We start from the raw sequence: 12,769 nt of genomic DNA, 5'->3' as shown, positions 1-12,769 counted from the left end.
GCCTGGCCACTGGCTACTCATTTGGCATTTTCCAGGGGCAGGGCTATTTGGCATGGGATGCTGGGCTGCAGCGGCGTGAGATTGCCCTGGCATGAGACTCTGCTGAGATTTGAGAGGCGTGCCCTGACTCCCGGCCCCCTTACTCCAACCCTCACCACCCAGGATGCATTGTGGACCGCTGAGGGCCGGGGGCGAACTTGCTTCCCTGTCCACTCTTGCCCTGTGCAGCCCTCTGGTGGTCTATTTCCAAAGTCCAGCTCTGATCAGGTCCCCTGTGGCTCATAGCCCTTTTGTGGCTCACAAGAGAGGGTCCAGCTTCCTTGCTTTGGTCTCGAGGTCTCTCTGGCATCATCTCCTGCCGCTCTTCCCTCACCATGCTCCAGCCACACGGGTTCTCCATGGGAACCGCCTCTGTCCATCCTGCTACCATAGCTTCACCCTCCCTGCTCCCTCCGTCTGGAATTCCCTCTCTAATCTCTTCCTATTTGAGTCTTACTCATCTTCGGAGGCTGTGGGAGCAGCCCCTTTGTCCAGGAGTCTTATTCTGACCACTCCTCTTTCCCCGAGCCGCCCACCTCAGGTCCGTCAGCGAAAGGGCTGTTCTGGTCACTACAGAATCACTTCTGACAGCCCAGCAAGCAGCCTCTGCCTCTTATCAGGCCGAGGGCTGAACCCAGCAGTCTGTTTCATGTTCATACCTGTCCTACAAGCTAGAGACTATTGTTTCCCATTTTGTAGATTAAAAAAAAAAAAAAAATGAGGCCCAGAAAGAGATTTATCCCAGGTCACGCTGCAGTGGTGATCCGTGAATTTCATCAAAAATATTTTAAAAATCCATCCATCCATCCATCCATATGTACCCTAGACTCTGGGTTCATCCTGACGTCACCACTTACGGTGTGACCTTGGGCAAGTAAATTGCCTTCTCCGTACATCAATTTCCTCATCATTAAAACAGAGTAATAAAAATTCCTCTGTCACAGGTTACCGAGATGCAGTTAGTATCAGTCAAGTGCAAGTACACAGTAGGATTTCGATATGTGTGGCATGACATCCTTCCAGGAGGGGGTCAGGGCTGGCTTCATGGACAAGGCAGGATCAGAATAGTGTGTAAATAATTATCTCGCAATAGCCGTTTGGGCCACCTGCCACTCCCAGCCCAGCCCAGCCGGGAGAAAAGGGAACAGCTTGTCACAGGAGGATTTGGCAGACATGGAGGCTGTGGGTCCAGGCAGCTGTCAGCAGGGGTGATCCTGACTGCTGGTCAACCCTGGAACTCGGGTGGGCTGCTTCTCCGGCCTTGGCAGGACTGGTCGACCCAGGCCTGGAGCCCTGGGCTTCCGCGGTTGAAGCTCACGTCTTGTTCACTGGCGAGGGCCGAGGCAAGGGACGAGTGAGGGCCAGGCCGTAGCACCATCATAGCATCCATCACTGGCCCGTCGGGCTGCACACGGTCTTGAGACCCATCTGGCTATAGCCTTTGCTGCACAGATACACTCTGGGCCTCACGACAGCTCCTGGTGAGGGCTGCTTGAGCAGAAGTGGGTCTTGATTCCTTCCAAACATGCTCCTGGGAAAGGCCTGGCCATCGGTGACTGGCCCAATGGGAACACAGGTCCCAGAATCCTGGATTTCAAAGCTACAAATGGCTGCTCAGGCACGTTGATAGGCGAGGGCCTAGAGAGGCTGGGTTAGCAGCTACAGGTGACCAGCAAGAGCCCGGGGGAATAGAACCCTGGGCTCTGGCTACTGCCCCAGACCCTTTCTCTCTCCTTCCTGTGTCCCCTTAACTTCCGAGCAGCCCGTTCCTGAGAGGGTCCTCCCACCTCTGCTTCAGGCAAGACAAAATATCAGAGTAACACTTCTTCGTTTATTAAAAACACAAGTTCGCAGGTAAATAAGAGTCTTAAAAAAATACATTAAAATAAATAACAGAATCCTCCACGTTCTTAGAGGAAATAAGTTATATACAGACAGATGAAGCCGAGCAGGCCATTTTCACCAGGAGCATCCTGGGGACATGGGGTGGAAGGACTCTGGGGAGGGAGAACTGGAGGGGATGGGCGGGGCCTGCCTAGGACACCAGCCCCGTCCAGCCTCCAGCGCTGGCTTCCGTTTGAGGGTCCACCACTGCTCGCCGATCTCAGTTTGTAGCCAATAGACAGGAAACCTCTCAGGACGTGGTCTCTGGGTTAGCACGCTCCTCATGTAGTTCCTTCTAGCGGGGCGGTGGGGCTGGGACTAGTGGGGGGAGGCCGCCCTGCAGCCTGAGGGCTGAAGGCTTTCCTAGGTAGGGTGAGGACATGAGCTGACTTGGGAGAAGCTCCTTCACCCGTGCAAGGAGGCCAGAGCTCGTGCCGCCTCAGCAGGTTGTGTTCCTGGCCCTGGGCTGCTCCTCTCCTCGAAGCCCCACACAGGCTCCTTCCCAGCGTTCCTTGGCAATCTGGCAATCAGTGCTATGTTTTCCTTCGCCTGGGGTACATGGGCCTCGGCTCCCTCTCTGCCTCCTCGTGTCCTCTGGCAAAGCGGATCTTGGTGGCAGAAATTTCCCTGGAATCGAGAAGGGTCCATTTAGCATCTTGGGAGGTATGGGCTGCCCAAGTGTTCCCCAGGACAGGCAGCAGCGACAGGACCTGACCCCCTTAATCATAGCTGCCCTGGGGTCGGGGGCAGCCACAGCTCATCCTGAAAACAAAATCTGCACATCAGGGACAGGCCAGGTACTAGAATCTCCTCTGCCCACGGGGACTTTGATGAAGCTGATGTTCAATGTCAAAGGCTGCCAAATGACCGGAGGGCCAAGAACAGCGTACCTCCTCTGACTTGCCTTCCCGCCTCCATATCCGTGCTCCTGCCGTTCCTTCTAGGCTCTTTACCTCCCCTCACCCAAATTCCACGGACTAAAATTCCTATTCTTCAAGGTCCCGCTCAAAGTGGTTCAACCCAGACAAATATGGGTCTTAGCTGCCCTTTGAACTGGGATGAGCCCCTCGCAGGGGCTCCAGCATCATCCAAAGGGTCTTGTCCTGACTCCAAGGGTTCTAGCCTGGAGCTGGGAGTCTGACTGCAGTTCCCAGCTATGGGAACTGAAGCAAGCATGGCAACCTCCCCGAGTCCCTTTCTTAGCCTATAAAATAACCCCAGGCCTGGCCGGTGTGAGGATGAGAATGGGAGGCCAGAGGCCGTGCGCGCTTGCGAAGTCTGATTCTTGATTCTGCTCGTCCTTGGACAGTTCCCTATGCTGGATCTTCCCTTTCCCTTCCCCATCCCATGCTGTCTTCTAGGTTTCAGCCTCCCCACAAAGATGGGAGCCCCCAGGGGGCCACGCTGGGCCCCAGTGCTGGCCAGCTCCGAGGAGCCTCAAGGACAGAGGTCTGAATGGTTAACATCTCCAGAGGTCGCACTGGGTGCCTTCCACCTACGTCAATGGATCCGCCCTCACAACGACCCCAGATGGCTTGCCCTGATGTACCAGGCTCAGAAGCACAGAGAAGTGAAGCAATAAGCCCAAGGTCACAAAGGCTTGTTAGTGGCACAGCAGGGGTTCAAATAGGCCAGTCCTGGCTCAGAATTGTCCCCTCAGCCCCTCGGCTGCACGGCCAGATGTGGGGGCTCTATTCTCAAGTCAATGTGGTAAGACAGGCCTTTGTGTGCACATCCCATGGGCCAGGCCTCACGCTGAGCCACGCCGGGGCTGCCAGGAAGGGGATCCGGTTTGGGACAGGGAGGAGGGGACAGGCTAGATCACCGAGCATTCTGGACCCATCGCATAGGAGACACTCACCACCTGAATGAATATCCGACTCCTTCTTTCCACCATCACAGTCCCTCCGCCCCCCACTAAGAAAGTCAACCTCCAGGCCTAGTGGGGACAGAGAGCACAGCAGCTAAGACCCCTGGCTCTGGAGCTGGCCAGCTGCCTGTCATGGACCGCTGGGATGTTGGGCAAGTGCCTTCACTTCTCTGAGCCTCAGTTCCTTTGGTGCCCAGTAAGGACCCAGTCCCACCTTCTTGGAGAACGAAGGTAACGTGCAAGGCATACAGGAGGTGCTCTGCCCGTGCAGGCACCCCTTACCTCAGCTGCTGGAGGAGCTCTCCTGCGGACGTCCATCTCTGGCCGGCCTGGAACACGTCGGCAGGGGACCTGCTGCCTGGGACTACCACAGCTTCGGCCCTGAATGAACAGCATTAGGACCCAAGTGAGGGGCTGTCCAGGGCCCTGAGAACACCTGGCTGTGGGCCCAGTGCCCCCCCACTCTCACCCCAAACAGATCCGTTTCCACCCCTGTGCACCTGGCATCCTCCCTTTCCCAGGCGGCGTGGGGGCCGAGGAAAACTGAGCTGCCGGGAATGTGCTCTTAGCCTCAGAAAGAGGCAGCTGGGGGCCCGGCCTTCCCAGAATCCAGCCACCTGCAGCTGAGCACAGTTCTTTGCAAGGGGAAACTGAGGCAGGGGTGGGGCCACAGCCTGAGTCTCAGAGGAGGAGTTTCTCATAAATCATCATAGGAAGGGCAGGTTTGGGACTGGGAAGCCAGTCTCTGCTTTCCCCAAATCCTCCAGGTGCACAAGCAAAGGAACACAGTCTCCCACTCCTTTTACACGTGGGAAAACTGAGGCCCAGAGAGTTAAGAGACTTGGCAGAGCGCCCCACCCACCACCCTCCAACCCCCAGCAACTCTGTGACAACCCTGGGGTAGTGCCACAGTCTCCCAAGTCTAGTTGCTACTTCTCCACCAAGAAAGCTCCAGAGTGCGCCATGCTGCGGCTCAGAAGCCAAAGCTCAGCGCCCCTGGGCAGACAGACGGAGGCTGCAGTCCCCACTCCCCTTTGACAGGACAAGTCCTATCCCCTCTGTGCCCGAGCAGCTTCTGTTGTCCCTTGGGGAGTGTCCCTTCTGCCCAGGAGTGAGGGTGGGGTGCTCTCAGAAGCCCCCAGTGCTGGGCAGTGGGAGGGACTTGGGGTGACTGGCTCTCCACAGAAAGGGGGGCAGCTTATGGGCTCCCAGGACCCTGCTCCCCCACCAGTAGCCACTCTGCTTCTCTGCCGGTCTTCCAGATGCCCCGTTCCCCCGGCCCCTGCAGGTGGGGTGCCAGCTTACCAGGGCCTTCGATGGCAGAAGGTGGCACAGGCGGGGTCCCCGCCGCTGGAGCACTCACAGCGCTTCGGCAGGGAGCGGCGCCGGCGTCTTGGCGGGTTTCCCAGGCCGTAAGGAGCTGTCTGTCTGTGGGCAGGCAGCCAGCAAGGTAGTGGTGTAGGGTGGAGAGAGCAGAGGGGAGGGGGAGAGAGAGGGAGGATTAGATAAACTCCGACCACTGGCAAGCAGAGAGTGTCCGCAGCACACACAGGGATGGCCACCCATGCCCCTGGGATGGAAGTAAAAACGTTACCAGCCCCTGACCTCAAGAAGGCCCAGTGCAGGCCCCTCCCTGGCTGCCAGGTGGTGGGGGAAGAGGTCCTTCTCCCTTTCTGGGCCTCTGCTTGCTCCCACACCCCCGGGCCCACTCAGTAAGCCTCCCAGCATGGAGAGGAGGTGCCAGAACAGTGCTCCCTCCCTAAGTCGGGAAGTGGGGAGTCCTCCCAGCCCCTCCCAGACAGGAACTTGAGCTGATGGAGAGGGCCAGGCTGGTCCCCGTGGAGGAGGGGAGGAAATGCCATCTCAGAAGTAAACATACAGGCTCTCAGCTAAGCTGCCCTCACCTGGTCATCCCTTGCCCAGAGGGCGATAAACGTGGCTTAGAGCTTGCTGACTTAGAAACAGTGTGTGCAAGCGCTTGTGTGTGTGCATGTGTGTGTGTGTGTGTGTGTGAGAGAGAGAGAGAGAGAGAGAGATCAGGTGGGATTGATTTCAGATTCAAAGTCTGGCCAAGGCAGGCTGTGGGCAGGGCAGGGGCCCTGTGGCCGGTTGGACCAGCACCTTCGGGTGCCAGAGCTAATTTTAGACAATGTGGTTGAAGTTGTAATGACTCCCAGGTAGACCCAGCACGCAGGGACTGGCAGCATTCCCGCCCTGAGCGAGTGTTTGGATGCGGATTATCTCCACACGCTTACGTGCAGAGCTTCTCTTGCCTTTTGCAATTTGGGGAAGGAAAAAAAAAAAAAAAACACAAACACCCAGAGAAACTTCAGCTCGAAGTATGCAGTGGCCCGGAGGCTGTGCGGGTGCAGACAGAGCAGACAGCCCTGGGCTCCCACCCCAGCGCTGCCAGGTGACACAGCCCAGGCTTCTCGTCTTGTCACTGCAGACGGCAGCAGCGCCCGCGTCGTGGGGAGGACGAGGGATTCGCGGGCTGATAACAGACGAGCCGTGCTTGGCACAGAGCCTGGCACCGTCAAGGCATGGGTGCTGTCATTCAGCGTCTTATTCTTGGAAGATCATGCCGAGGCCGCATGGCAGAGTGGGCGTGAGCTTCGGCAGCTGCGGCCTAAGAGGGAGCCTCCACCTATGGCTTACTCCTTCCTGTGCAATCTTGGGGCAGGCACCCGACCTCTCTGAGCCTCAGTGCCCTGATCTGGAAAACGGGGCCAATACCAGCCTGTTGCAAGAACTCTCCCAAGGTAGCCCTGTGTGACGGGGCAGCCCCCACGTGGAAGTTGGAAAAATAACCAGTCATTCTCCCTAGTAGCGCAGTGACCCTGTCTGGAGGCCCAGGGAGAGCTGGACTCTGCGAGACATTCCCCATCCCCTGCCCTGCTGCCGGCCGCCCCACCTGGATCCCTGCGCTCACCCGGGGGTGTTCACCCAGATGATGTCCAGGTGGCAGAAGTAGACGCATTCCTTGTCCAGCCAGGAGCTGCAGGAGCAACGTCGAGGCCGCAGGTGGGAGCCTCGGGCCCGGGGCGAGGGCGCGGGGTGATCCGGAGCAGCGGCCCCCTGGCCCTTGCCTGGGTGTCCAAGGAGAGAGAGAGAGAGGCAGAGAGGTGGGTCGGGGCGCCTGGCACTGCTGGGATAGGGGACCTGCCGGGCTCCTCCTCTTGCATAATCGAGGAAGTTGGCTTTCTTATTGCTCAGGAGCTCCAGGCCAGCCTGGGGGAAGCCCCAGCAAAGCCAGGTGAGAAGGGCCAGTGCTGTCCGGTGCCTTGCAGCAGCTCTGTCCTTGCCAAGCTCCCCAGAGCTGCCGCGGCTGCAGGACTCCCACCCCTGAGGGCCCCCAGCTGACCGGTGAGTACTGGGAACTGGGGAGGGAGACACCTGCAAGCAGCCCCGGAGGGGGTGAGGCGGCTGCTGTAGCAGGTGAGGCTGGGGCGGCTCACCTTCCTGCAGAGCCAGGAGCAGGGCCAGAGCGACGGAGCACCAGGCAGTGGGCACGGCGACCATAGCAGCGGTGGAGCGCACGGGCTGGGGAAGGAGTGTGCCTGTCGCCAGCGTCCTGCTGCCAAGCCGAGCTGATAGCTCATTGCCTCAGTGCCCTGGCGGCTTCTTATAACACCAAGCGCAGCCCCGCCCCTGCCCATCCAGCCCTGCCCCGTACAGGAGAGCGATGACACCGCCTCCACCCCAGGGTGCACGCCTTGGCTGGCCTCCCTGGTGTGGGGTGGGGGAGGAGGGCAGGGGAGGGTGGAGGCGGGAGGGAAGGCCCCGCTCTCCTCCTTCTGTGCCTGGAGCACCTCCTGGAGTACGGCAGCTCTCCTGCAGTCCCTAGGGACCCCTCCCGGTTCTGCTGGGCTGCCTCAAGTCACCCCCAATGTGCCTGACCCCCTTCTTCGCTCTCTGTTTTGCTGCTCCAGGGCTCTTGCTGAGTCAGGAGTGGGAAGGGGGAGATCCATGAGCACAGCCCTGCTTCTCCTTGGGGGAGACCCTGCCATCCTGCCTGCCCACTGCCACCCAGGCTGAGGACGCCCCTTCTGTTGTGTGGGAGGGGAAAGGGGGTGTTCAAGGCTGTGTGGCCTTGGGCAAATCAGAGCCCTCTCTGGGCTGGCTTCCCTCGGTGAAGGACGCAGCTCACCCTTGACCTCTGCCCCGCTGGGAGCTGCCTCATGCCTACCTCACCCAGGAAGTGCCCCCTCCCTCCTTCCCCTTCCCTCCTCCCAGGGCCTGGGGACAAGCGCTCTGGTCCCTTCAAACCCTCTTGCCCCTATGGGCATACACACAAAGCACCCATTGAAAGACCTCCGGCCTTGGACACGACAGGGCAGCTGGCTCATCTCCGTGGCTACTCTCTTCCAAAATGGCAAGGCAGGGGTGTGGGGGGGTGCACCCCGGGGGCTAGCATTTGGCTCCTGCCTCTCCGCTAGCCTAGAACTGGGTCTGGCTGGCGACAGAGTGTGGATGGCCTGGTGCTGAGCTAAGCAGCTTGCGGGACCAGCACTCGCCCTCTGTTCCTGCCCAGGCCTGGCTCAGAGTCCAGGTGCTGTGACGTCTTTCAGGGACCCTGTCTCCAAGTGTAACAGGAAAAGCCCTCTCATTTCTCGGAACTCCCAGAGCCTTGCTCTCCTGCCTGCCTGACTCATGACTCCAGGCTTATCTCCCCAGCAATCTCCAGGTCCAGAGCTCTGGAGAAGGCAAGGCCTGGAGCTGGCCGTGCACACAGTAGGAGCCTTGAGAGAGTGCCGTCTGAGGGAGGAGGGAAGGCAGAAAAACACGCCTGGCTTTGAACTGTGGAAACCAGGTCCCTGGGAACCAGGCTGCTCAATCCGCAGTTCCCGTGTTTAGCAGCAATTCTGCCATCAGACGCTTAGGAAGGGGACCACGGATGACCACAGAGAAACTGGCGTGCTTGCTTCTTCCTAGGGCATGACTAGAAAGTACCTTGTGTGACCCACAGAGGGGTACTGAGAGAGAGAATCGCCAGCGCGATCTTCCTTCCCCCAGTCTCGGTCAGGCTGCAGGGGAAGCAGGAACCAACATTTCTGAGTACCTACTGGGTGCTCGGAGCATTTTTCAGCTCCTCTCCATCCTGGCCCTGGGAGGCAGCTGTTAGGATCTGGGGATCAGCTCCCCTAGGGCCCAGGAGACCCAAAGAGGGGCCTGGCTTGGCCAAGGTCACGCAGCTGGTGGATCTGCAGAACCGGCACCGGGACTGGGATCTCAGTCCCTTCTGCAAAAACCAGAGACTCCCCATGCAGTACTCGCTGCCCTCCCCCGCCAAGGTGTCTCTCTAAGAATTTAGAAAAGTTATTTCTGGAATGAGGTGAGCAATACTCCTAGTCATTTCTATTAGTCTCCTGGAGAATATAAATACGGAATTAAGCAGGGTCAGGGTGGGGGAGGGGGCGGACCGAGAATTCAAACCACTGAACCATGAAGAGAAGAAAAGAAGGAGCAGGTCAGCGGGGAGCAGGAGGGGGTCCGGGTGGGGAGGAAAACAAACAGGGAGGCAGATAAAGACAGGCAGGGAGAGAGGGTGGACAAGGAAGCAGAGCCGAGGGTGAGAGAAAGAACTCGGATTTGAGCAAGTAAAAGAGAAAGACCATTTGGAAGGAGAGCGAGGGTTCTACCGCGTCTAATCTTTACACAAATGCACAGCGCTGCTCAGGACAATAGGGAAGCAGAGGCTCCGAGTCTGGGAAACATAATAGGAGACTTAAACAGACCAGGAGACAGGATCCCTCTGTGGTGTGAAAAGAGGATGACGACAGGGCAGGGGCCGCTGCCCGGGCCTGGCAGGGTCGGTGAGGGGAGCTGCGCCCGCCTCCAGTTCCCCTCCTTCCCCGAACCCAGCAAAGAGGGCTCCCATGAAATGGAGAGGCCCGGCCCCCGGAACCTGAGCGAGCCCAGGTCCGAGGGGGTGAATGCCTTCCCGGAACAGGGCCACCCCACTGGCAAGAGCTGGTTTCCAGGTAGGGAAAACTAAACCGAGTTAAAAATAGTCAGCCCCAGCCCCATAGCTCTCCAGCCTGGCCCCGACGGTCACCCCGTGCCCCTCCTGGTTGGCCTGGCTGCATGGCACCCCAGCCCCATAGCTCGGGCTCCCACCGACGGCCCCGGCCGTCTGCCCGCTGCTCTGCCCCATCCCCGTTTCCTGCCTGGGCTGCTAAAGGCTGCGGGTCAAGGGATGGGGATTCAGCCAAGGGTCCCCTGGCGGGATCTGGAAGGCATCATTCTGCACACAAAATAATTTGCCCCGCTTAAGCTTGGCCCCGGCCCAATCCAAGGAGAGATTTGTGAGGAGGGCAGGTAGGCAGAAGAGAGAAGTCGAGGCATATTTCTGGGTGACACACGGTGCCCGAAACTGCCCTCTAGAAATTCTCTCCAGTCTCCACTCCCACTTGCTGGATGGGATAACGGAGGCCCAAGAGGAGAGGCAACTTGCCCAAGACAGTGATGGGGCCCAGGCATGTTCTCTTGGCTACTGATCCAACCCCACTCTTTCCAGTACACCCGCGAAGCTGTCAGGGGTCCAAGGACAGCCCCAGGATCTGTTTGGGAAGGGCTGCCAGGAAGGACCCACTGGCAGGAAGGCCAGGGCAGAACAAGGAGAGGGGACAAGGGAGAACAAGCCCTGGAGGAAACGGGGCTAGGTCATCTGGGGCTAGGGACATCTGGGACCCCTGGGACATCTGGGACCCCTGGGACAGGGCTAGGTCATCTTCCCTTGACCCCCAAAGCTCTCTCCCTCCCCTGTGCCCTGACAGTAAGTCTCTTGGGCTGTCCAGCAGCTGAAACCACTTGATAGGATTGAGGACACCCAGGAAAGAGGATGAAATGTCTGGTGATGAGGACTAGAGCAGGTGCCTGGTTCGGTTGTAGAAACAGCAAACATTGTCCCAGCTCTGCGATTCATTCTGTGTGGCCTTGGACAAGTCCTGCCCCTTCCCTGGCTTCCCTGAAGTGTTTCTTTTTTCCCATTGACCGAGAGGGGTGCTCTCAGCTCTGAAAGCCTATGACCCTCAGAACTAAACTGACCTGAGTTCAGAGCTCGCCAGACAGCCCCGCAAGCTCTTGCTTGCCGCTTGGGACCCTCTGCTGTCTCCCTTCTGGAAAACCAGTGGCTTCCCTGTTGCCACCACCCTGGTCCCACTAGGTTTCAGGAAGTTCTGTTTGCAGCCCCAGAGGAAGGGACACAGCGTCTCGTTTGTAAGCACATACCGTGTAGGCGGCTTAGCAGAGCGAGTAGCTGGGAAGATGGGGCTGGCCGGGCGGGGGGGGGGGGGGGGTGATGTCTGGAGTCGGCAGGGGATGAGGGCTTGTGGAGGGTTTGGCCCTGGAGCCCGCCTGGCTTGGGTATTTAGGGACTGAGGAGGTTCAGACATTCCCATCATCATTTGTCCCCAAGGCTGCAGGTCAGGGCTGCCCCCATTCAGGCCTGGGGCCACTCAGCCTCAGGGCCTCTTTCTGGTGGGTGGTCTGGGCCTCCTGCCATGAGCCAGAGCTCACCCTGAGCCACTAGGGCCTGCCACCACCCACACCACTGTCCCCACACTGGGTCTCCGCAAAGGCCGTCTCGGCCTTGTGAGACCAGCTCCCCTGGTGTCCATGGCTTCCCTGGAGGACAACCCTTGCCAGTTCTCCCTCTCCCTCTGCCTCCGCCCATTTGGAGAGATTTATATCTCCCATATAAACTGTACTTGTAAAGGAATAATTCATGGGCCCTGTTTGTTATTAATCTAGGGGTGATCAGGTCAGGGTCAGCGAGGCCCACGGAACTGCTGGCATTTCAGCTGAAAGTAGATATTGTTCAGTCAACGCACCCTCGTCAAGAGGCCATGTGGCTCCTGCTGGACTTTCCAAAATAAGGAGACCAGCTGAGGGACTTGGCATCCAGGATGAAAATCTCTGCGCTCTGAATTTTCGAGTTCCCTCTGAAGTGCTAAGGGCCCAATTCCCCATACAGCCTTTTAGGGCTGTGGGGTAACACACACCTATGGAGTGTTTACCATATTCCAAGCATTCTGCTACCTAATTCACACACCTTATCTCCATTGGTGGACATCATACACCTGAGAGGTAGGTACTGTCATTAGACCCTACTTTATAAATGAGGAAACAGAGGCTCACGACTTGCCCAATGTCAGACAGCTAGCAGGTGGCGGAGCCAAGGTTAGGAAGTGGATCAGCTTAAGGTCAAAGCCCTAACCCTGAACTCAGTGTGCCCTCAATGTGCTTTCCTGGCTCTGCAGCCCACGGGGGCCTCGCCTGCAGCAACGTTCCTCCAGAGCTAGTTCTCCCTTGTAAGGCAGAGAACCCTAGGCTGTCTGGGAGAGTGGGGACCCCCAAAGCGGAAGCAGCCTCCCACCCGTGTCCATGGAGGCCCTCACCCCGTAGTAAAAACACACCACAGAGCCCATGCCTACAAGGTCATTCTCTGAGGCCTCGTCACAGCTGTTAGGTAGATACGGACAGTCCATTCTTATCGCACAGGATACCCACAATAGACCTGGGAGGCAGGCTCGGCTCATAATTCACACTTTGCAGATGAGGTCTTTCCAGATAAGATTCTCATTTTACAGATAAGAAGTGACTTATTTAGGGTCACACAATGATTAAGAAGCAAGGTTGGAACTTTCCCTCAATGACCCTGTATCATGTGTATCCAGTGTTCTTTCCATCCATCCGTCCATCCATCCATCCACCCAACCATCCATGCCCTCATCCACCCATCCATCCTTCCATCCGCTAACCTTTCATTTATCCTTCTAGCCATACATCTACACAACATTCATCTACCTCTTTTGTAACAGATGTGGTTAGAGAAATTAGAAAGGTCAAACTTCAAAAGCTTTGAATAGCACATTACACTTGTCCTGGAAATATCTGGTTATTTCCTTGGGAGTGGTGTGTCTCCTCACTGAGCCAATGAGCTCACTGAGGCACAGTCTGCTCTGAAATCCC

General features: G+C 57.9%; 1 protein-coding gene across 1 annotated transcript; it reads right to left on the bottom strand.

The window, feature by feature from the left end:
* Positions 1 to 706: 706 nt before the first annotated feature.
* EDN2 (endothelin 2) lies at positions 707 to 7,378 on the bottom strand. Its single transcript, XM_032361519.1, has 5 exons — positions 7,252 to 7,378; positions 6,726 to 6,882; positions 5,099 to 5,221; positions 4,076 to 4,174; positions 707 to 2,550 (listed from the first exon to the last, which is right to left on the bottom strand). Exons 1-5 carry the CDS (start codon positions 7,313 to 7,315, stop codon positions 2,457 to 2,459), a joined length of 537 nt encoding a protein of 178 aa, XP_032217410.1. The 5' UTR covers positions 7,316 to 7,378; the 3' UTR covers positions 707 to 2,456.
* Positions 7,379 to 12,769: the final 5,391 nt, after the last annotated feature.

The sequence above is a fragment of the Mustela erminea genome, chromosome 10, assembly GCF_009829155.1.
Source record: "Mustela erminea isolate mMusErm1 chromosome 10, mMusErm1.Pri, whole genome shotgun sequence".
NCBI lineage: Eukaryota > Metazoa > Chordata > Mammalia > Carnivora > Mustelidae > Mustela > Mustela erminea.
This window is presented reverse-complemented; position numbering and strand designations above follow the sequence as displayed.

Coding starts and splice junctions, on each gene's coding strand:
- EDN2 (XM_032361519.1), bottom strand. CDS start 7,315: ATGGTCGCCGTGCCCACTGCCTGGTGCTCCGTCGCTCTGGCCCTGCTC. Junction 5,222..6,725: donor ATCTGGGTGAACACCCCCGG/GTGAGCGCAGGG, acceptor GCCTGCCCACAG/ACAGACAGCTCCTTACGGCC. Junction 2,551..4,075: donor GAGCTCCTCCAGCAGCTGAG/GTAAGGGGTGCC, acceptor TCTCGATTCCAG/GGAAATTTCTGCCACCAAGA.